Here is a 23,772-nt window from a genome sequence, read left to right as displayed (position 1 = left end):
TTAAATAGCAAGTAGGTTATTGAATTTTAGATTTTTTAGAGTTTAATTTCATTCAGATCGTTTTGTTTTATTAAGGCCACGCCTCATGTATTTAAATGTTTATAATATCGAAATGTTCAACTAAGGATATCAATTTACTATCTACCCTTTAGAGTTGGGGTATTGGCAATTGTATGCATACTGGCTTTCGTGTATTTTTCTGTTTTGACGAAATGAATAGGTTTGTTTAAAACAGATCTTTATCTTTATTTTTTGTATCACCTTAAGTAGATTCTTAATTTTCTCAAATTATTGAAAACAAATTTTTGTCTTTTATAGTTAGATTTATTTTGTTTTTTGCGGGGACAATAATAAAGCAGTTTAATTAGTATAGCTGAAATGTATCCCAGGGTAAATATGATTTAAATAAATTTAATTATTTACACCCCACTTCCCTGCATAATTAAATACACAGGCTGGATTTGCCCGTGCATGACCAACAATAGCCGTACAACAATGGAGACAGGGTGTTAGGGTAACGATTGGTTCCTTGAATCTTGGTTGGCTACGTTCTTGGTGTTGTAGAATCCCTTTGGAGCTACATTCTGACTTGTTGGTTTGGTAGAAACAACTCCCCGAAGGCCCTCTTTCGTGTAACAAGTACTTGTTTTGTTTCGCAGAAGTTTATGCTTTGTGAATTTTCCTTTGAAGTGCGGTATTGCCGGGGCGATGCCACCTTCCTGCGCATTCCCAAGGGGCACCAATACCCATACATTTAAAACGAAATTTTGTTGGTTATATTACCATATTTCTCAAAGTGAAACGTCTCACGGTGTTCAGTACTTACGCTGTCGTAAACATGGGGACCTGTCATTCGAATGGAAAGTCAACACGCGCGCCTAATTTTGCCAGCTCAGTTCAAGTTACTGTGTATACTCCCGCTAAAGATAGCTGGAATTGCTCAGGGCAGACTGTGGCAGACTCAAGAAGAAAGAGAAGAAAATTCAAAAGTAAAACAAATAGGCCAGGAAGTTTAAGGTCTTCGCGACGCTATTACAGCGATGCTTTGGTTCGTAAAAATTTGGATCTTGAAAGGCATGACAGCAAGGCGTCTTTAATCCCGCGAATATTCTCATTTTCGACCCCTTCAAGATCTAGAAGGAAAAGGAAGGATAAGCTTAGAGCTAAGGAGAATAAGCATCCGCGGAAAGCAAGGCAACACCGAGAAATTACTTTAAGCAAAAAGCTCAAGGGACTAAGCAAGGAGCAGCTCGCTGAATTGATATTGCAAGTTTCCAACTCAAATCCTCAAATAGAAAAGGTGCGTATCACTCAACGGCATGCTTGCAGCAATTTGGTCTTGCTATAAGAAACTTCACCCAACTCAACTTTATCTCAATTTTCACCAAAAAAGCAAATACCAGGTGTCTTTTGCCATTATAAGGGGATGCAAATGATTATCACGGGGACTAAGAAAAGTGCTGCTTATTTTCTTCTACTCATGGTGGTAACGACGCCATACATAGCGAGGGGGGAGGGGGCAAAGGGGCATTTAACTCAAAAATTATCCCCTGTTTTTCTTCTGAAGCTTTAAAAGCAAATATTTTTACATTAAACTTTTGTAGAGGCAACTGTAGCAGAAACATTACACATATTTCCTACTTTCATTTCAAATTGGACATTCATTTTGTTAATGCTAAATTTTCCCCCTAGTAATTTTACAATATGTTCCCAAAATTGTACCCCTAACTCCGCACATTTTCATCCACACTCCTAAATAATGACACTTTTCCGTACCCCGAAACCTATTAAGATACCTCCTCCCCGGGCAGAAACGCAACACAGCAAAAGGCCCCTAGCCCACAACGCTTCCGAGGTCCCTGTGGCGAAGTAGATAAAATGACGAAAATAAAGAATACATTGAAGTGCCCAGAAAAAATCAAAGCCAAAACAACCTCAAATAAATATATTTTCTATGTTGTCTTGAAGTAAATTAAACATAAGTGATCGCTAATGCATTTGGGACTAGTCAACGCTTGACCTCGTGCATATGTTGAGGTTTGAGCAGAAAATGTTCTTTCAAAAGGCCACCTTACTTATTACGCCGTGAATTATTAATATTTGCGTTCAAGTGTATGTCATTTACGTAGAAGCTTGAAATAATTTGTGGGTTGTCAGATCTTCGAGTAATTGTTTAGTTTTGCTTGTTTCTAACGTCGTAGGTTGCTGCTATATATGTTTTTTCTTTGTCTTTCGAAATGTGTTGTGGGAGTTTCACGTCAATTCTCATATGGTGTACAATGGAGGGAAGGACTTGGTTCTCAAGATGCCATGTGCACATTAGATTCCATTCATTATCAAACACCTCCTTCCATTAGAGTGGTTGTTATTGAGTGTTTTTGCGACCATGTCGACTTTATTTTTGTCTTATTATGCTCTGAACCCTGATCAAGTGAAGTTTTCGAAAAACTTTTTGCATATTCTTTATGCTCTTAAAAAATGAGCCCCGGATGCGATCGCATCCCAGCATGCCTTGCCAGCCCACTACTGATACATAACGATTGTCTGTTAGCCATTTAAAGGACTATTTTACATCAAATATAGAAGGTAAATAGGACACTGGGACAGCTCCAAACCCCGAAAATAGCAAATATTGAAAGTTTAACGAAAAGCATTTCTTTCTAGCACTTTGTTTCAAACACTTCTCGAGAGTTCCTTGCATTTATCATAGTAAGAGAAGATATTTTTCAAAGGGAAACTTTGTTTTTGGCAGGAATTTGATGAAATTTGTCCAAATGCAGACCTTGTATCCCACAAAAAAAAGTTGTTGCACCTGCTAGATGGGATTTATAAAGCTTTTCCGAAACATCATATTGGGTCAATGAGAGATAGTACCTGCTTCTACCGGGTTCTACCTTTTATAACTATATTCAAGGTATGTTTTCTTTCTAGTCTCCTCATCGTAAACCGACTTTGCCTTTTACCGTAATTCTGTTAAGTAAATTTATGTAAATACAATGATTGACATACAATCCTTGCCAAAAATAACTGGAACGCCTTCCCATTGCAGCATGCAAATAAACAAAGCAAGTCTAAAACTACCTTTCCAAAATATCACTCCCGCTTCAAAAATGTCGACCCTCTCCCCCCGTACAATGTTGATTTATTTTCTCAATACTTTCATACAGCTTTCAGTGAATATTTTTTTACCTTCAGGATCAAAACAGCTCAATTGAACAACATTGTAATGGGGGGTAGGGGGGGATTTTTCAAAAAAAGCTTCAGCTTTGCGCAAGTGTTCCAACAATTTTGACAAGGATTGTAGCTCCATGATTTGTACACGCCAAGAGGGGCCAATAACTTTCTTGCAATAACTTTGTTTAATTTGTATGTACATTTCTATTATCATTCAACTGTGTTAATTATTCACTTTCTGGAGCGTTCAGAATATGCTTAGTAACTGGAAAATGCAAGAACAATCAAAGAAATAATTTGAATGATTGAAGTATAAATTTTGATTGAAATGTGGCTACATTATCGTCTTTTTAAGAAAAAGTGTGGCTGGCTTTCCCTAGCGTGTGGTTAAGACCACTCTGCATTTATGGTAGGGGTCTGGGGCAAAATCTAGCTTCTTTACGTCAGACATGCAAAGCTCTGAGTAGGGACAGTCTATTTAAGGTGACAAGAAGCAATTGCCTCCCTCTGAAATTTGCAAAATTAAGGTTTATATCTAATGCTCGAATGGAAACTAAATTTAAGGAAGGCACACCAATTCAATGTGACGTAGTGCCAAATCCATATCATAATAAATAAAAGTGCTATCTATAGGTTAAAACGCCCAGAAAGTTTTGTTGGGTTAAAACGCCCAGAGATTGTAAGGGTCAGGGTATGGGGTTGTCACTAAGGTCTGGCTGTGTTAAGTATTTCTTTTGAAATGATTTCTCAATGAGTTGTGAGAGACGTTTTCGCTCAATTTTATGATCTGATATTCCTATTCAGGCGCCACGAATTTCAAAGTGGAGGGGCCAAGCTCGATAAATCGAATTTGAATTTAGTGCTTCAAAACAGGGCTTTTTTAGAAAAAATATTTTAGCTTACCAAAAAAGTGAGAGAGGCGTGGGCCCTGCTTTGGTTAACTTATTTGAGTATACATACTTTTCTTTGGATTTGTTGGATAGTGGAAATGAACTTTCAGATAATGAGGTGAGATCTTTCCTGATATTATCCACAGATGTTAATTTTGATGTAATATCTCACTCATTAATGCTTCATAGAATGAATGTGCGGCACAGTGTGAGCAGTTTTACAAAGATGGACTCTGGTCTGTTGTGATAGAGCATGTGTTAATTGTATGGCCAATGATCAACAGATTGCCAGAATGGAACGACGATGAACACAACATCCTAAAAAGATCTTTAATGAATCATTTTGTCATGAGACTTCGAAGTTCTATCAGGGCAAACAAATTCACGGATGAGGAGGCCTGGCTTCTAAAGAAACGGTACGCTGAAGGTGCAATAAATTCTACAAACATAGTGCCAAGTCAGGTATACTGCAGGCACCGTAGAGACAGGGGCAAGCGTATGAAGTCAGTCTTTTTAATAAGGTTTTATCATGGTTGTTCGGTTGTTAAACAGCAGTTTGAAATACCACTTTTCTGTGCTGTGAATAAAGGATATTAAAAGCTTATGCCTTTGTTCTCAGAATAGTCTCTCGGGCTGAAGGGGTTGAATTGCCTCCTACATAGAATTCGAAAAGTCCCTGATCTCAAAAATAAACTTCATCTGGCTGGTAGGATTATATATATTACTCTCAAGTACCGATTATGATCATCCCACCGCTTATTTAGTTACTTTTCAATTACTCAACTTCCACTTTAATTCAAACTCCCTTTCAATTATTCTTGAAAATGAAAATATTATGAAACATAATGAGCAAAAAAGTCTGTCCAGTTAGAAAAGTTTCTAACATCTCTGTTAGAAAAATCCTACCAAAAAGCAAGTAGAAGCTTCAAGAGTTGAATCAACAGAACCAAAGCTTATAAGTTCAATGTATCAGTAACATTCTATAAAAAGATAGGTGCATAGCTATGAATACGGAGATCAACTATTTTCAATGTTTCCAGCCTCCTCCCTCAATCGTCCAATTCTGTAGTCATTTGTAGATGGTTATCATATCTAAACATTTTCAACCCCCAATTATTCCAACCACTCTTATTATTCATATATTGAGCTTTCACCATATATGGATTATTTGGTACTTTAGAGTATTACAGTATTATCTCTTTCTTTAGACTAAAGGGACAAAAGATTATCTCACAGTGTGGTTTATTTACCACATATTTGCAACTAAAGCCTGGGGTAATTGAATATTGGCGTTATTTTTGCAAGAATTGTCTATTGCTAGGGGTCTTGAACATAGGCAATCTACTGCATGTTATAGTGATTCTGTGTATAGAAAGAAAATATTTTCTTGTTTTTTAGAATTGAAGAGGCACTCAAGATTGATAGATCAATTGAAGTTGTTAATGACGATATCAATAGAATAATTTATCTACAAAGGGTTTGTAGTAACTGCGTTCGATTTGGTAGTAGTTAATTCTATTTCTTTGTTGCTGTTTCTATGTTGTAAAGGTTTTTGGAAGGGAACCAATCGTAAAGAAATCTGTTGATCTTAAGGATATCATAAATCTAATGCAAATGGGAGAACAATCTTGTGCTCTATCCTAAAAAGTACCATGTTTCTTTAAACTGAGACAAATTTTTACTCTATGTCTTTTAGTTTGTTTCATAAAGTGACATATATACTTTGTTTATTTGAAGTTTCAGATTAAAACATTCTTTAGATCTTACTGAAAATCTTTTTCATGCCTTTCTAATTTTCCAACATTACATTGTTCAAGCTTCAGTTCTTGTGAAAGTGTTAACAACAATAGTAAAAGTGAATTCAACATATTGCTATATTATTTGCAGGTTATGAAGTGAAGATTTCATATCAGAATTGGGTTTCAAATTGGGATAGGAAGTGGCAAAAAAGAATCTTGGAATGAACTGTGGACTAGTAAATGCTTCTATTTTCCACAAACAACAGAACATGATTTATTTATAGAATAAAGAGAAGTGGAAAATATTCATAAAATTATTGTTTAGTATTTTTAATGTGCAAATTATTTTATTGTTGTGGGATTGAAATGAAACAAATATTATTCTTGATTCTGTATATGTCAATCATTCTAAGTAATTGTCCATGCAAGTCTTTGGTGATTAACTTAAGTGCTGAGAAATTTGCTGTTACCTTTGACCCAAAGGCACAAACAGGTTACCTTATGGGCATCTTGCTTATCAAATACAACTTTCCATTAATAAAAAATGTCACAATTTGGCTTGCAATCTATTCTTAAGGAAAACACAATATTTTGTTTAAACTATGGATTTTGTTTAAATGGCAATTGCCAAGTCAGTAGAGTATGATAGTTCTTGACAGGACCTTGCACATGCACAAAAATTTCCAGAATTTTTTCAGCATGTAAACCTCCTTTTTTGATTCATATGCCATGCAAAAAGGAGGTTATAATATTGACCTCTCCAATGCATCTGTCACAACCTGCAGATTGGTCTATAGCAATGTGTGGGCCAGGAATGCACAGATGTGCAAAACCAAGAAATAGGCAGCAGGATTACATGTTTGAAACTTTAAATTATTCAAACCATCTTACTTGAAACTTTCTTAGGTTGGTTAAGAGCATTAGATAGATGGTATAGATGGGTGCATCAAAGTGAGATAAGCTTCCAACCAGCAAAACCAATTGAAAAAATGAAGAAATCAATTAACTATATATCCCTATTATCTTGAACACAAAAAATCCTTGAAACATATTCTTCATTCACTTGGTGCTATGAAAAATCAGAATTTTGCACTGGGTCTTACATGTTTTTTGGTTTGCAAGTTTCTAAAAGAGCTAGCAGCTACTCGCTTTATTCTATCTCCATACAATTGTTCTTTTAAAAACTTTCGGCCAATGTTGGCTTTCGATTCTACAGAAGACAGTTTCTGCTTCACAGTTATAGCACCAGGAAAGACATTTGAAACTGAATTACCATGCATAACAAGAGAATCTTTACTTTCATCACACAAATCACCATCAAACACTTCATTTTTCGGTTTTTTGGCACTTTCAGTTTTCAATTCTCGTCGTTTCTTGCTACCACGCTTACTTCGACTAAGAGGAAGAGTGGGGGCTGTTGTTGTTTCCTGATCAAGTCCTAATCCTGATGTTTCCTGGGCCTCTTTTCCAGTAATTGAGTCCGTCTTTGTAGAATCAACGTCCGATAAAACATTTAAAATCTCGTCTGGCAACCTCACTAGAGACTTCTTACTTTTGACAAGTTTTTGTTCCTTTAGTTTCTTCTGTCGTTCCCGTCGATATTCTTTAGTTGCTGTTTTCTGACTGTGAATAGAATCTTTAACGTTTCGGCTACGTTCCTGGGCCGCATTTTTAGCTTCTGACAAAGACATATCTTCTGGTGCTTCATCTTCACTATCAATTTCTTTTCTTTCGGAACTCATTGTTGAGAAATTGCAATTCTACAAAGGATAAAATGGCTATATTCTCGAAATTTGGTAAAGACAGTTTCGATGTATCACAACGTGCCTAATCAACTCGTTCACTGTTCACAGGGTCTTGTTGTAGCGTTGTTGTTGTAGCGTTGTTGTTGTTGTATCGCGCATTAAGCTCCTACGCAGGAACTCCATAAAGGAAATTGAACTACACTGATTGAAGTACAGCATCTCCTCGATTGATTTTAGCACTGTTTTGGGGGGCACCCTATTCGTGTGCTGTTTGCAAACTGCAAACGGCTAATTGCAAACTTCAAGAAATTGACAGAAAAAAAATTTTTCAAAAGTCAAATTTTACTAAAAAATATTTAAACAATTGTTAAAAGTCAAAGGTATGAAAGAGGACCTTTTCGTCAGTAGTTAGGATCGGACTCGTCACAAATTAATGAAAATTTGTTAGCGCCCCGTTACCAACTGCCCCCACTTCAAATTTGGTCCGGATCCGCCCCTGCAACTTTTAGTCCGTCGGCACATTAAGGATTTTTGCCGAGTAAAAAACGCAATTTTTGGAACTCACTCTGTAACCTTTTTGCAACATTTGTAACGTATTAGCATTTCTGCAGTAGTTGAACTTTCTAAGTATGGCATTAAAGTATGAACTTTGAAACTGAAACGCACAAAAGCAGCATATAAGAGTATTTATCTTTTGGCCGCACCCTTAATGAATGAGATACGCCCTTTTTTGTCGGCAAAAATCACTTCTTTAACTCCTTCAAAAAGTTTTTGGCTTCGCCCCTGCTCCGGTGTCATGGAGGCGCAGAACAATTCACCTCATTTCTTAAGTGTTATTGCGGAATAGCGTGCCGCAGGAGCTTGTAAACCAAGCAACAACAAGTCCTTGACAACAGTTTCTCTCGGGCTTGAAGTGGGACGGTTTCTTGGCCACCGCTAAAATTGAGAAACAAAATGGAGGATATACTGAGTCAGATGAGTTTTGACGAAGGCGTTGCTATGCCTATAGCTAATGAAGAAAACAAAAAATATGAAGCACAAGTAAGTTTTTTCTGCATAATCCCGGTTTTTTGGCAATGACCTTTTTCGAGCGAAATACACATTTTAGGCCTAGGCCTTACTGGCCTGCACACCTCTTTTTGGAATGGGGCTTTCCCTCCATAGACTTCGAAAAAGTCTCAAGAAAAAGTCATTATTAGACGTTTTGTTTTTTTGTCTATCATTTTTTAAGTAAAAAACTTAAGAAATTCTTGTTTATAAACTCACTACTCCATCCTACACAATTTATTTTGTATGTGAACCAGACAGATCTTCTTGATCAGTCAAAAAGCTCTCACCCGCTGACTAATGTATCATCAGACCTTTGTATGTTAGCCTGGTTTCCATACAAAAACAGGTCCATATAGCCTGCTCAGCTTTGCATCTTTGAATCTTTTATCAATGGATCTGATTCATCTTTCCTGTGTCACCTCAGTGTTTGTTTGATGTATGAGGCAAGACAATCCCCAGACTTGCAGAGTAAAGTATTTTTTCTGCGCGGAGAATGCCAGTACAATCGTTTTGAAATTTGTAGATAACAAATGTTTGGCGATACAGAAAAATATTGACGATATTTGTGAGTCTGAGGCTATAGAAACAAACAAGCTTGACACTGCCAAATCAATTTGATGTTTTTTTCAGTGAATTTGATGTTCTTTCAGATGAATATGTAAGAAATCTGATTATGAAATCAACAAGTAAACATTGTCACCTTGATCCAGCACCGACATGGCTAGTCAAGAAATGCATAGATGTACTGCTTCCTGTGATCACAAACATGATGAATCTGTCACTTTCATCTGGCTGCTTTCCAGATGTCTGGAAATGAGCGGTATTAAGACCCTTATTAAAGAAGCTTGGTCTTGATCTTCTTTTCCAAAATTTCAGACCCGTTAGCAACTTACCATATGTTTCCAAGCTAACCGAAAAAGCAGTTGCTGACAAGTTGAATGAACATACCAAATCAAATGAATTATTACCAGAAAAAGTGGAACAGTCCTTAATTGGTTTAGGTCATATCTAGATAGAAGGAGACAAAGAGTTATTGTGAGTAATGCCATATCAGAAGAGATGCATTTGAACTGCGGGGTACCTCAGGGAAGCTGTTTAGGGCCTGTACTGTTTGTTATTTACATCAGTTCTTTATATGATGTCATTAGTCAACACCTTCCAAATGTTCATGGCTATGCGGATGATCATCAGCTATACATATGGCTCAAACCAGAGCCAGTTTCCGAGAGAGAGTCCATTAAGGCCATAAAGATGTGTGTTTCTGATGTTAGGAAATGGATGTTGGTTAACCGTCTCATGATCAACGATTCAAAGACGGAGGTAATGTTACTGAGAACAAGACAACAACTGTCAAAGGTTTCTGTTGAAGGTACAAGAGTAGGTGATGAGGTGATTGCTTCTGTTGGCACAATAAAAAAACCGTGGTGTGTATTTTGATCAAAATTTGAAAATGGACAAACACATTACAAAATTATCGAGTAAGGCATTCTACCAATTGTATAAATTGAAACATTTAGGGAAGTTCCTTAGCAACGAGGCAATCCAAACTATTGTCCATGCATTCATTACTAGCAACTTGGATTACTGTAACTCTCTGTTTTATGGCATGCCAAAGCATCTTATTGACCGACTGCAGTGTGTCCAAAATGCTGCTGCTCGTGTTGTGTTGCTAATACCTAAATTTGGCCATATAAGTACAGCCTTATTTGATCTGCACTGGCTTCCAGTCAAACATCGCATATGGTTTAAAATTATTCTGCTTACCTTCAAGTGCTTGATGGGAAATGCACCTGTTTATTTACGGGACATGGTGGAGAGGTATGTGCCCTATAGAACTCTCAGATCAAGTAACGCGCTGCTGTTAAAGGTTCCTCGTTTCAAGAACAAAACATTAGGTGCTAGAACTTTTGCCTATGCTGCAGCTAGTCTTTGGAGCAGTCTTCTGTTTGAAATTCATTCTGTTGACAATATTGATCATTTTAAATCGTCTTTAAAGACTCATTTATTTAAATTAGCTTATGATATTATGTAATAGGTTTTAAATTGTAAAGTGTATAGAATATTGTATTATAGTTATGCACTTTAATCATTATTATTATTATTATTATGTTTCCAACAAAACCGTGTGCAAAATTTGAAGCAAAGGCTTTCGAAGAGGCCTTGCACTCTTTGTTTTTATCTTGTTATCAGAAGTTTAAATGGTGGAATATTGGCAAAAAACATGATCAGATAAACAAATATTGTGCACGGAATCTATGGCAGATTCTTAATCATATACGGGCGGAATGAAGGATAATGCCCAAGCAGAATGAAAAGTATGCAGATCAATGCGTTCAGGCTACAGCAGCTGAACGGTAATAACCCTCTCAGTGGTATCTGGGAGAAACATTTGATTGGGAATTTTTCATGAAAAGGGTCTATAGACCTCCCAACCTTTTTGCAATAATAGGTTGCAAAATGTTTCGAAAGTTTACGCCAACGAACCCATTAGTCGCAGTTCTTCTTGACTGCGAACCCGTTTTTGTTCTTTTTCATGGTGCTTTATCTTGTGTGATCAAAGATGAACTTGTATTCCATCTAACTCGGTTTTGTATTTCTATAGTAACTGAAATCTTCTCTGAATGGTTATGTTTATTATGTTTATGAATCGTTATGACAGAAAGAAGCAAATATTTTCTAAAAGAGATTTGTTCCGATGTTTCACAGGACATGACTGTAAAAAATTTAGGGATGAATCCCCTAGCTCTGTTCCACCAGGAATTCTAGCAAGCGAAACAATTGCACGGGTTCTTGCAGCAAATCCTAATTCTGCTGATGTAGAGAGAGGCTGATTCCCACCTACAGCAAGAGAGAAACAGGTGGGAAAGCAGCATAGCTCCAGAAACACAATTATATGAATATTGCAATAAATATGCTTGATCTCGCAAGTTTAAAATTCTGTGAACAGCTGCAAAGATATGTCTCCAAAAAAACCAAAAACACTAAAGTCTAGGAAGTAAGACTGATTTAAGGGGATTTTTGAAGGGTTTCCTTTAGATAACTTTTTGCTCACAAGTTAAGACATCACTATGTGTTGCTAATTTTCTTATCAACCCAATCCATATATTGCAAAGAACCAGCTTCACATGCTTGATTCGTCCAAGATTTTGTCCAATTAGGACATGCTATTTGCACTAGGGTGGCAGTATCTATATTTGCCACTCCCATTGAAAATTTTATAAGAAAATGTGGATCCGTAAACAGTTCTTATTTTAGGCCCTGAAATGAAGGGAATTATTTCAGTTCACTTGTGGAAAAATAAGCTGGTTTTTTCCTACATCAGCAGAAGTATTTTGTTGAAATCTATTTAGAGCTCAATCTTGCCAATTGAATTTAAGTTCAATTGTAAAAACACTGACTTTTTTACCACATCAGGATGTTTTGTTGGCAAATTTTCAGACTTGTCAGCAAATTTAAGATGACACACCCACTTTCTCAGCAAATCAGATCTTAGCACCCGCCCTGAACACAATAGCTAGCAACAGCCCTACTTAACTGCTCTCTTGTCACTATTCAGTGCCAATGCTTATTATTTTTGCAAGTAAAGTTAATGTTTTTTGCTAAAAGAGTTTGAATGTTGTCAACAGCTTGATCAAGCACAAAAAGAAATTGCGAAAATGCAAGAGGAGGTGAACTTGTACACAGATCGAATTCACTCTATGTCTGATCATCTGAAAAATGTTAGGCAGGAGCTGCAACAAACACAGGTGAGGATTATTGCAATTCTAATTTTCTAATACCATTCTATTACTCATTATCCAAACTTCACAATTAACAGCACTGGAATTTTGAATCTTCTATAAAATTTTCATTTCCCATATAAGTTTATTAATCATATAAAATTGTTAATTCAATAACACTTGAAAAGACTAGAGGCAAAAAAGATGTTTTTGCAATCTAGGAGCTTTGTGGTGCCAAGAAAAGGGAAATAGACAGTGAGGACCACCTGAGACAAGTTGGTGAGTAAAAATGGTCTGCCTTATGCTTTTGATCAATTAAACATCTTATTACTTATAAGTGTTTGTGGATTATTGAGTGATGGATTAAAAATGGATTTAACTGTATAGGTGCTTCAGTGTTCTAAATGGCAATAAATTAATAGCAAGCATAAAACGAAAAGAAAAATATTTGGTTACACAAACATAAGTAATAATTAAAAGCAATTATTATTTATTACAACTACAAAGTAATCAAATAATAAGAATAAAAGTTTACAGAAGAATGGTTTGCCTTTAAAAAGCAACGTTTGAAATTCTTTAGTGTCACAATGTATTATTTACAGCATTGATATATTTGTTACTTAAAGTGCGAAATTTTTGCTTCAGTTGTACAAGATCAGAAATATTTGAACAATGATTTTTTTATGTTTGGATGATATAATTAAAGTGCTAATAGCTAAGGATGTTAAGTAAAGTGATTGATGACGGTACGTTTTTCACGACATGGTGTGTGAAATAAAAATAAAAAAGGAACGCTAAAGGCAAGGCAAAAAGCAGAAAAGGTGCCTAGAATTATTACCAGACTAAAAAGGCATGTGCCGTGCCTATGGCAGAGAGACTTTAGCAAAAACAGTAAGAAGAATTTTTTTCATGAGGTTGTTTGGTTTTCAAGCTTGTGAATTATAATTTTTATGTATCACGCTTGTCTTTTATATTTACCTTATGATATATGGATAGTACAAGGATAGTTTAAAAAACTGTTTTGTTATGAGGACTGAACAATTAACAGTTAGTTTGAAATTCAGTTGCAGATCCAGATTTGTTGCTTGCAGGTGCGCTTAGGATCACTCCATGTTGTACAATATCCTAAGCAATTCTAAGCCAAGAATAAATTCTGTAGCAAGATCCTTTACGGCACCCTATTCCAACTAGTATAAAACAGCCATAGGCAAAAGGAATCTTTTCCTGCTAGTGCTAAAACCAATTTTTAGCATAATTCATTACAACACAAAGTATAAAGCTCTAGAATAAAGTCTATAGTCAAATTCATACCCGCTCTTGAAAGAGTTTTTGATAAAAGATGTATTAAACTTTTGACGAATTTAACGCAATTCATTCGCTGTTCTTAAATAACAGCCGAGCGTGAAAAAGGTAGATTGGCTGCGGAAGTTCAAAGAATAACAAAGGAGATAAATGTGCTTACAGAACGAAGAAACATATACGAGGTAAATACGTTGTATTTATTTTTGGCCAGGATGCAAACACGGAACTATTTTGAAGAGTTATTGCTGAGCTAGGACTATAACTTGCATACTTTTCACTCTATACAAGTTTATTCGTTCAAGGCATATGAATTATGTAGTAGTTTTAAGTAAGTCATGTAAGGTGAGCCGAATTATCATGAAAGAAATACAGTCGAATTCTTATAAATAAGATCTTTTCTGAGCAGACAAAGTGATCTGGCTTACCCGAATAAAAATAGAGAGTAAAAATCGAAATTGGACATCTAAAAACCGTTACAAGTGCTATAAAGTAAGAACATAATTCTATCGGGAAAAGTATAGAAAAATAGATTTTTTGCGGTGGCATCCATAGTTGGGTAAGGGCATCGTGCCATCGCCACGCTCACGCTAGATTATGTTTGTTTTTAGGGAAAGCCTCTTTCTAGATCCTATCGCAAAAATTGAAGAGAAATTATTTCGTCTTGTCCAAAATCCAAAAAAATGTTTGCGAAAGACGGTATGCTTAACAGGTTTCTTATCCAAATTTATTCATCATTTATCCAGAATAACATCTTCAAAGGCAATGAGATGCTACAACAGATAAAGAATCAGATGAACTGGGATCAAAAAGCTCTAGAAGCATGGCTTGAAGAATCGGCTCAAAGAGATGATGATGCAATGATACTGCAAAAGTACACGAGGTCTGATGAAACCAAAATCAAGGTCAGTTGGCCATGATATTTTCGTCGAATTATATGAGATTAAGATTTTCTCACTGTGATTTTTAACGGCAGCCCGATAGGATTTACGAAGCCTCTGTGGGATTTGCTCATACATAATGAGGCTCTATCTAAACACGCTGAATAATTTGAAAAAGTGGGTATCTCATTGTTCAAAACACGACTTCTAGTGTAAAATCAAAAAGGTACCCTCAGGGAAAGAAAATCACTACACGAAAATCGAAGCGAGAATTGATTGATGAGGGCGTTACGAAAACAGGAAGATCCACAACTTGAAAAATGTCTTTTTTGTTTAAACATGTCTAAATTGAAAAGTTGGAAAAATTTGTGTGAAGAAAAACGTCTATAGATTCTTTGCTGTATCGCTCTTTTTTGCAAATCATTTTTATTCGTTCTATAGAGTCAATATGTAACACTTCTACCAAGTTCGATTGTGACAACTAATGGTTGAATCATCAATTTTCTAAGATCTTTCGCTCACTGCCGGCATAAATATAATGTGGTCAATATGAATACTTAGTCAAAAACCAACCAGATCTCATAGTGCGAAATGACTGTTAAAGCTTTACTTCATCAGGTAGAGAGGGAAGACAGCCTTGTTCTCAGTAGTTGAAAATAAAAATCGTCGTCAAAATTTATCTTGCAACATTTCAATGCATTTGCTGTGTTGCATATTGACATGTATTTCATAGTCTGCCTGGTTGAACCAATATTATGGAAATAAACAACATTAATGACAACATTAGTTGGAAAGATTTTTGCAGGTGCGCAAACTGATCAGAAAATCAAGTAGACAAAGGTTACTACTAACAAGGATATCTCCCTCAAAGGATATCTCCTTCAAGGATATCTCCTTCAAGGGTATCTTCTTTAAAAAGAGCTAGCCCCGAGATCTGGCCTTGGCACGGAAGGCTAAAAGGAGTAAAGTTTAGAGAAAATGCCACAAAATTCGGATGCTTTGAGTAGTATTGGAGGAGGTGACTAGAGAGGTTTTGTAATTGGGCTAAGGCATATTTTTGTCTTTTTTGTTAGTATGTTATAATGACCCTTAATCAATAGCAAATGTTGTATACACAGTATAGGAACATGACTGTTCCCTCAATGCAATGTCCAACAACAACGTGTACCTGTTGGGTGAAAATTTTTAGCTTCTTGAATGATGATTATTATTTTCCCACGATAAATATAAACTTTGTAAATCTGCATGCAGTTGATAAAGATATTCACTGAAAATCACTGTTTACCGGTAATGTCAAGCATCAGGCAACTCTAGTTGCGACCATCAGAAGTTGCCTGATGACCGCATTAGGCGTGAAATGCGGAGTAGCAACTTAGTGTTCTGTTCTATGCACCAAGAGTGTAAAAATATATTTTCCAAGCCATATATTTTCCCTGCCATTAAATCATGTCTCAAAATCAGCAGCAAAATCATTAGTGGTAACCAATAAAGCAAAGCCAGAAACAGAAGCTATCATGCAGGTATCATGATTAAAATGAAAAAAAAACCGAAATATATTCTGACAAACAAGAAAGGGAGATACGTTAAGAACGGTACCCTTAGCGGTTTGCAAGTGATGCTGAAGACCAAATATAAGGATAATGGCAGCAGTACACCTCTCAAGCGTACGATCAGCCTTGCGCTTGTTTTTTGAATTAACCTGAAGCTAAAACTGCAACTGAAATGCACGATGCAATCAGTTTCACATCTTTGTCAAACGCATTTTATAGTCTGAATGTTACAGTGATTTTTGTCTGTTAATTAACGCCTCCCTAAGTGATTGTAATTAGCGTTGACCTTAGCTTCAGTGAGCTGACGTTTGGCCAATCGTTAGCTGTTTCTTCAACTTATCTCCTTTGGTTTTACCCTAATTGTTTCACAACAAAGTTAACAGATATAGAGAGCACATATTCGATGCTTCTAACTAAACAGAGAAGACTCTTTATTTTTATTTTTAACAATTTTGTGAAAGCACTTTCTTCAGGATTTTGAGATAAAAACAAGTCAGTGGGTTTTCCCCTTGATCCCCTTGATCACCTTGATCTCCTTGATCCCCTTGATCCCTTTGATTCCCATGATCCCCTTGATTCCCATGATCCCCTGGATTCCCATGATCCCCTTGATTCCCATGATCCCCTTGATTCCCATGATCCCCTTGATCCCTTTGATTCACATGATCCCCTTGATCCCCCTGATCACCTTAAATGCCCTTGATTCCCATGATCCCCTTGATTCCCATGATCCTCTTGATCCCCTTGATACCCTGATCTCCTTGGTCCCCTTGATCCCCCTGATCACCTTAAATGCCCTTGATTCCCATGATCCCCTTGATTCCCATGATCCCCTTGATCCCCTTGATACCCTGATCTCCTTGATCCCCCTGATCACCTTAAATGGCCTTGATTCCCATGATCCTCTTGATCCCCTTGATACCCTGATCTCCTTGGTCCCCTTGATCCCCCTGATCACCTTAAATGCCCTTAATTCCCATGATCTCCTTGATCCCCCTGATCACCTTAAATGGCCTTGATTCCCATGATCCCCTTGATCCCCCTGATCACCTTAAATGCCCTTGATTCCCATGATCCCCTTGATTCCCATGATCCTCTTGATCCCCTTGATACCCTGATCTCCTTGGTCCCCTTGATCCCCCTGATCACCTTAAATGCCCTTGATTCCCATGATCTCCTTGATCCCCCTGATCACCTTAAATTCCCATGATCCCCTTGATCCCCCTGATCACCTTAAATGCCCTTGATTCCCATGATCCCCTTGATTCCCATGATCCTCTTGATCCCCTTGATACCCTGATCTCCTTGGTCCCCTTGATCCCCCTGATCACCTTAAATGGCCTTGATTCCCATGATCCCCTTGATCCCCCTGATCACCTTAAATGCCCTTGATTCCCATGATCCCCTTGATTCCCATGATCCTCTTGATCCCCTTGATACCCTGATCTCCTTGGTCCCCTTGATCCCCCTGATCACCTTAAATGCCCTTGATTCCCATGATCCCCTTGATTCCCATGATCCCCTTGATCCCCTTGATACCCTGATCTCCTTGATCCCCCTGATCACCTTAAATGGCCTTGATTCCCATGATCCCCTTGATTCCCATGATCCCCTTGATCCCCTTGATACCCTGATCTCCTTGGTCCCCTTGATCCCCCTGATCACCTTAAATGCCATTGATTCCCATGATCCCCTTGATTCCCATGATCTCCTTGATTCCCATGATCCCCTTGATACCCTGATCACCTTAAATGCCCTTGATTCCCATGATCCCCTTGATTCCCATGATCCTCTTGATCCCCTTGATACCCTGATCTCCTTGGTCCCCTTGATCCCCCTGATCACCTTAAATGCCCTTGATTCCCATGATCCCCTTGATTCCCATGATCCCCTTGATCCCCTTGATACCCTGATCTCCTTGATCCCCCTGATCACCTTAAATGGCCTTGATTCCCATGATCCTCTTGATCCCCTTGATACCCTGATCTCCTTGGTCCCCTTGATCCCCCTGATCACCTTAAATGCCCTTAATTCCCATGATCTCCTTGATCCCCCTGATCACCTTAAATGGCCTTGATTCCCATGATCCCCTTGATCCCCCTGATCACCTTAAATGCCCTTGATTCCCATGATCCCCTTGATTCCCATGATCCTCTTGATCCCCTTGATACCCTGATCTCCTTGGTCCCCTTGATCCCCCTGATCACCTTAAATGCCCTTGATTCCCATGATCTCCTTGATCCCCCTGATCACCTTAAATTCCCATGATCCCCTTGATCCCCCTGATCACCTTAAATGCCCTTGATTCCCATGATCCCCTTGATTCCCATGATCCTCTTGATCCCCTTGATACCCTGATCTCCTTGGTCCCCTTGATCCCCCTGATCACCTTAAATGGCCTTGATTCCCATGATCCCCTTGATCCCCCTGATCACCTTAAATGCCCTTGATTCCCATGATCCCCTTGATTCCCATGATCCTCTTGATCCCCTTGATACCCTGATCTCCTTGGTCCCCTTGATCCCCCTGATCACCTTAAATGCCCTTGATTCCCATGATCCCCTTGATTCCCATGATCCCCTTGATCCCCTTGATACCCTGATCTCCTTGATCCCCCTGATCACCTTAAATGGCCTTGATTCCCATGATCCCCTTGATTCCCATGATCCCCTTGATCCCCTTGATACCCTGATCTCCTTGGTCCCCTTGATCCCCCTGATCACCTTAAATGCCATTGATTCCCATGATCCCCTTGATTCCCATGATCTCCTTGATTCCCATGATCCCCTTGATACCCTGATCACGTTATATGCCCTTGATTCCCATGATCCCCTTGATTCCCATGATCCCCTTGATTCCCATGATCCCCTTGATTCCCATGATCCCCTTGATCCCCTTGATACCCTGATCTCCTTGGTCCCCTTGATCCCCCTGATCACCTTAAATGCCATTGATTCCCATGATCCCCTTGATTCCCATGATCTCCTTGATTCCCATGATCCCCTTGATACCCTGATCACGTTATATGCCCTTGATTCCCATGATCCCCTTGATTCCCATGATCCCCTTGATTCCCATGATCCCCTTGATACCCTGATCACCTTAAATGCCCTTGATTCCCATGATTCCCTTGATACCCTGATCTTCTTGATCTTCTTGATCCCCTTGATTGGGTTGGCAATGGACAGTCCCTCGGAGATATTTGCTTACATCATTTCTTGTCTTAGCAGACTCCAATTTCTGCTTTATGCTTAACGGGAAATACGATCATAATCTCAAATTTGAATGGAAAAATATAGTTTTAAATACTCCAAGAACTATGGAATGGCCTTCAAGCAAATTAAATCCCGTCTTAGAAACTGCAGAACATGGAAGAACCATTTTTTATTGCTCGCGATCGTTAAGTTATTTTTATTTATCGTTCAGCAATTAATAGCTACTTTTTCTTTGTTATTACGTATTGCTTTTTTGAATTGTGAAGTTTAGGGTTTTTTTTCGTTGTACAAGGCAGTATGTTGTACTTTTTCTTTGTACAGGAAAACGATTTGTGTATCTAACATACGTCTTTACCCTGCTTAAAACGTAAATGACATTAAATTCTGTACGGAAGAACCAGGGTGAGTGCTTCCAAAAAGCTACATGTACGTACCTTAGAATCACCTTCAAAAATAACCTATTGCTGCCAGGGGCGGACTGGCTCTAAATTTAGGGCCGGGGCAAAATTGGTCAAGAAAGGGCCCCGAAATTAAAATTAAGCTTACCAGTATCTTTTGTGGCAACATTTTTAAGGCTGGCTTAAAGGCTATTGGAATATTGCTATTAGTTCTCATTAGTTACCACCATATAACTTAAAAAACTCCAGATGCAACACAGCGGAGCCACATAAAATAATATTTGGATTTAATACCGTATTATACAGATGTAGTGAAATATGGAACTCAGTTCCAACGAAATAAAATGCTCAACAACTTTACAAATATTCAAGAAAAACTCTCGGAATTTTCATCGTTCAATTGTACTTGTGATCTTGTGCAAAGAATACGTATGCAGCATCTGTTATACTTTAAATTAGTTGGTTTTAATTAGCTTGAGTATAGCTAGAGATTGTACCAACTTTAAATAAATAAAGAAAGGAAAAAACCAGGGATGTAGATATTTGCGTAAAAGATTAACATGGGAGTTCTACAATCCTTTATTTGGGTCCGCCTCATTTTCACTGTATTGCCTAGGGTTTCATTCTGACGTAGGATGAGAGGAAAGAGAAAATTATGCCATTGTGGGGGGAAATTATGGCTTTTAAGTGGGAGAAGAATGTAGCAAAGTAGATGTAACGGCAGGTTGTGATGGAGAATTTATTTTCTCTATAGTGTATGATTATCTAGGGTTAAATATGGCTGCCACTTCTACCACTAAACTTTTGATTGGTGGATGGCTAAACCCCCAACCACAAAAGTCCGCAATGAAATAGTATCAGCAGCAATGAAATAAAAGCCTGTTTTTCGGTCAGAAGTTTGAAACTAAGCCTTTCTTTGGGTATTTCAAAATGGTTCTCGATATTTCCTGTCTTTATTCTTCATGCATCCGCTCCGCTACAATGTTTGTTAATGCAATACATATTGAATCGAATGAGGTGTGCTCGCCTCATTTTCTTTTGTCTTAACTTATCAGGTAGTTATTGCTTTCTATCTATGGCTAAATTTCCCGCTCTAAATGTAAAGGGCAACTCAGAATAGTCTACGCCACTTAATCCGTGGCCCTGGACCTAGCTTTTTTCTCCTTTCCAGCAATTATTGTTCTAGATAGCTAAAAAGCTTGCTCCACCTGGTCAGTATTCTTTTCAAAATTTACAATTGTATAAAAGACCTCTCTTATTTTTTTGCACTGAGAGATTAATAATTCACTAGTGTGAGATTCAAGAAAGTCAACTGGAGGTAGTAAGTGGGTTCATTTGGCATACATCTCGATAACCCGACGGTTCAAGGCACCTCTATTCTGTGTTGAAGCTGATACTATGAACTGGACAGTGGAAAACGGCTCTATCGCACAACCGCCTTTTTTCTGCAGCGGAAATGTGCAATCAGAACGCGAAGAGAGTGTCATTTCAGCGTACCTGGTAATTATCGTGTCAGCTTTGATATCAGTCGCTGCTGTTATCCTGAATAGTCTTATATGTTATATTATGGCTACAAACAGCCATCTACGGACACCTTCAGGTACACTTGTATTATATATGGCCATCACTGACTTTCTCACTGGTATTGTCACCGTGCCTTTATCTATAGCCAGAGAGTCTCTCTTTGTTATGGAAACTCCACACAACTGTCTTGTAGATGATATTTTTTGGCATTCAGGCGTTGTAGTTACTTTGGTAACTTTGCTTCTGCTGTCACTTCTAAGCGTTGATAGATATTTGCATACTTTGCATAGTAGAAAAACGAGCGGATGGAAACTGACCAGGAAATACAACTTTCTGGTTGCCTTGATCTGGCTCATTGCCATTGGAGCTAGCGTCTCAGTGTCTGAATACGAATATTATCTGGTAGCGTCTGTTGCACCTGGTATCTTCATTGGAATTGTTACCCTCGCCATTCTTTGTATCGCCTTCACGCACGCAAAAGTTTGTCTTTTTCTGCTGAAGAGTAGAAAAGTCGTCGCAGGAAGTTCCGTTCAACCTTCATCCGATTTCAGAAGGCGATGGGTACGCAAGTCAGTGGTTACACTGATTATAATAATTGTTTTCTTTGGAATTTGCTGCATACCACGACTTATCTACACGATCTTGAAGCTTCGACATGGACCTAACGGATATGAAGAACTGCATAGGTGGTCGGCTACAGTGGTTTTCGTCAATAGTGTTGTCAACCCAATAATCTATATTAGCAGGAGCAGCAACATCCAACGGATACTGAAAAGATATTTGGAAAACCTTGTACAATCAAGGCAAGGCAGTGAAATGGACGTTCATCCGCTCTGATGGACTTCAAGACAAACAGAAACTTTTGGGGGATACAGATTCAACCAGGGATTCGAAAATTATCTCTTGAAAAATGGAGTATGTTAAGGGTAATACAGATTCAACGAGGGATCAGAAAATTGTATCTTAAAAAATGTAGTATGTTAAGGGTAATACAGATTCAACGAGGGATTAGAAAACTGTATCTTGAAAAATGTAGTATGTTAAGGGTAATACAGATTCAACGAGGGATTAGAAAATTGTATCTTGAAAATGTAGTATCTTAAGGGTAATACAGATTCAACGAGGGATCAGAAAACTGTATCTTGAAAAATGTAGTATCTTAAGGGTAATACAGATTCAACGAGGGATTAGAAAACTGTATCTTGAAAAATGTAGTATCTTAAGGGTAATACAGATTCAACGAGGGATTAGAAAACTGTATCTTGAAAAATGTAGTATCTTAAGGGTAATACAGATTCAACGAGGGATTAGAAAACTGTATCTTGAAAAATGTAGTATCTTAAGGGTAATACAGATTCAACGAGGGATTAGAAAACTGTATCTTGAAAAATGTAGTATCTTAAGGGTAATACAGATTCAACCATGGATTCAAAAATTGTATCTTGAATAATGTAGTATCTATGGTGTAATACAGATTCAACGAGGGAGTGGAAAATTTTTATTCTTTTTTCCTCTCTGTTTGAATGATGTAGCACATATGGGTAAAACTGCGCGTGCAAATAGCCATCGAATACAACTCAAAAAGTATCTGCTATTGAAACACGACTAAAACGGACAATTCGTGACTCTTGAGATTCTCATAATGACGCCTAGTAGCCAGGTTGTTGATATTTAGACAGAATGCTTGATTATATGTTACTTGGAGATTGTATTTTTTCATAGGAATTTCATTTTTCTTTCGTTTTCGTCACTTGAAGATCAATTGTTGTGCGCAGCAGCTCATAACGCAGTAGGGGCTGGAATCGAGTCTTCCAGAATTCTTTCGTTTCACCCTGCATTCCTTTTTCATCAGAAACGCTTTTATCGCGAGAAGAAATGATTGATTAGAACGAAAAATTGAATTTTGAAGAAGGTATTTAAGTTCAGTATTTATTTTATAGAGAAGACCAAAAACTGCAGTTTCAAACTAGGATTTTCAAAATGAGTTAATTTTATTCGGTCTTGTTTGTTTCAGTTACAAACACTCTAAGCAACCCATTTCTCAAGGCTTTTGTGGGCAACATTTTCAGTTGTTAGAGCCGCGTGACTACAATAAATCAAAATGATAATCAATACGTATTTTCTATAATTTTATTTTAGTATAAACTTATACTCGTGTTTTTAAATCTTTTCTTTAACGAATCGAAAGCACTTTTTTAAATTCTAAAGGAATTTTTCCAGTTTACAAAGGAATGTAGGCAGTTTGTCTATATGAATAAATAAGATCCAAGTTATGTATTCCTTATTCTGTTCCGATTTCTAGGAACTGTCTTTGAGGCAACAGAAGATGACTGACGAACGGGCCTCCAGAAGACAGGCGTTGGAACATGAGATAACCCAGACACTAACTGCACAGGTTTGGATTGCTTTTTTTATGTTTTCGAAAATCTAGCCCTATTTTGATGGCAACCCTGCCCAATCTTGATGGTCACTAGTTTTCTGTGCCAAGAGAGTTTCTACAACTTATAATCCGTTCACATTGAGTAGAAGTTCAGGATCGGGATCGCGATACTGAAAATTGTGTCCTGTAAACTCTAGATTGCAATACG

At 37.7% G+C, this 23,772-nt stretch overlaps 3 protein-coding genes across 3 annotated transcripts in view; 2 read left to right on the top strand and 1 right to left on the bottom strand.

Annotated features, from left to right (window-relative positions):
- The first annotated feature begins 524 nt into the window (after nucleotides 1-524).
- LOC135684937 (uncharacterized) lies at nucleotides 525-6,071 on the top strand. Its single transcript, XM_065200647.2, has 5 exons — nucleotides 525-1,300; nucleotides 2,753-2,914; nucleotides 4,254-4,480; nucleotides 5,463-5,541; nucleotides 5,952-6,071. The coding sequence occupies exons 1-5, from the start codon at nucleotides 839-841 to the stop codon at nucleotides 5,961-5,963; spliced, it is 942 nt and encodes a 313-aa protein (XP_065056719.2). The 5' UTR covers nucleotides 525-838; the 3' UTR covers nucleotides 5,964-6,071.
- A 2,359-nt stretch (nucleotides 6,072-8,430) lies between these two features.
- The window catches only part of LOC135684933 (coiled-coil domain-containing protein 39), a 33,614-nt gene continuing 18,272 nt past the window's right edge, over nucleotides 8,431-23,772 (top strand). The window contains exons 1-6 of the mRNA XM_065200641.2: nucleotides 8,431-8,589; nucleotides 12,225-12,344; nucleotides 12,539-12,596; nucleotides 13,713-13,801; nucleotides 14,363-14,521; nucleotides 23,487-23,579. Of these exons, the coding sequence (XP_065056713.1) occupies nucleotides 8,503-8,589; nucleotides 12,225-12,344; nucleotides 12,539-12,596; nucleotides 13,713-13,801; nucleotides 14,363-14,521; nucleotides 23,487-23,579 (606 nt within the window). The 5' untranslated portion in view covers nucleotides 8,431-8,502. The remainder of the gene's footprint in view (nucleotides 8,590-12,224; nucleotides 12,345-12,538; nucleotides 12,597-13,712; nucleotides 13,802-14,362; nucleotides 14,522-23,486; nucleotides 23,580-23,772) is intronic.
- LOC148957568 (uncharacterized) lies at nucleotides 16,816-17,932 on the bottom strand. Its single transcript, XM_089115023.1, has 3 exons — nucleotides 17,902-17,932; nucleotides 17,624-17,712; nucleotides 16,816-17,188 (listed from the first exon to the last, which is right to left on the bottom strand). Exons 1-3 carry the CDS (start codon nucleotides 17,930-17,932, stop codon nucleotides 17,099-17,101), a joined length of 210 nt encoding a protein of 69 aa, XP_088971149.1. The 3' UTR covers nucleotides 16,816-17,098.

Source organism: Rhopilema esculentum, chromosome 21 (assembly GCF_057945365.1).
Source record: "Rhopilema esculentum isolate cy_ngs chromosome 21, ASM5794536v1, whole genome shotgun sequence".
Lineage (NCBI taxonomy): Eukaryota > Metazoa > Cnidaria > Scyphozoa > Rhizostomeae > Rhizostomatidae > Rhopilema > Rhopilema esculentum.
The sequence above is the reverse complement of the archived record's forward strand: the minus strand, read 5'-3'. Positions and strand labels throughout refer to the sequence as shown.

What these genes read in the sequence shown, in the direction of transcription:
- LOC135684937 (XM_065200647.2), top strand. Translation starts at nt 839, where the DNA reads ATGGGGACCTGTCATTCGAATGGAAAGTCAACACGCGCGCCTAATTTT. An exon ending in CAAATCCTCAAATAGAAAAG is followed by an intron (nt 1,301 to 2,752) that starts GTGCGTATCACT and finishes TGTTTTTGGCAG; the next exon opens with GAATTTGATGAAATTTGTCC. An exon ending in CTTTTATAACTATATTCAAG is followed by an intron (nt 2,915 to 4,253) that starts GTATGTTTTCTT and finishes AATGCTTCATAG; the next exon opens with AATGAATGTGCGGCACAGTG.
- LOC148957568 (XM_089115023.1), bottom strand. Translation starts at nt 17,932, where the DNA reads ATGGGAATCAAGGGGATCATGGGAATCAAGG. An exon ending in GGGGATCATGGGAATCAAGG is followed by an intron (nt 17,713 to 17,901) that starts GCATTTAAGGTG and finishes ATGGCATTTAAG; the next exon opens with GTGATCAGGGGGATCAAGGG. An exon ending in AGGGGATCATGGGAATCAAG is followed by an intron (nt 17,189 to 17,623) that starts GCCATTTAAGGT and finishes TAAGGTGATCAG; the next exon opens with GGGGATCAAGGGGACCAAGG.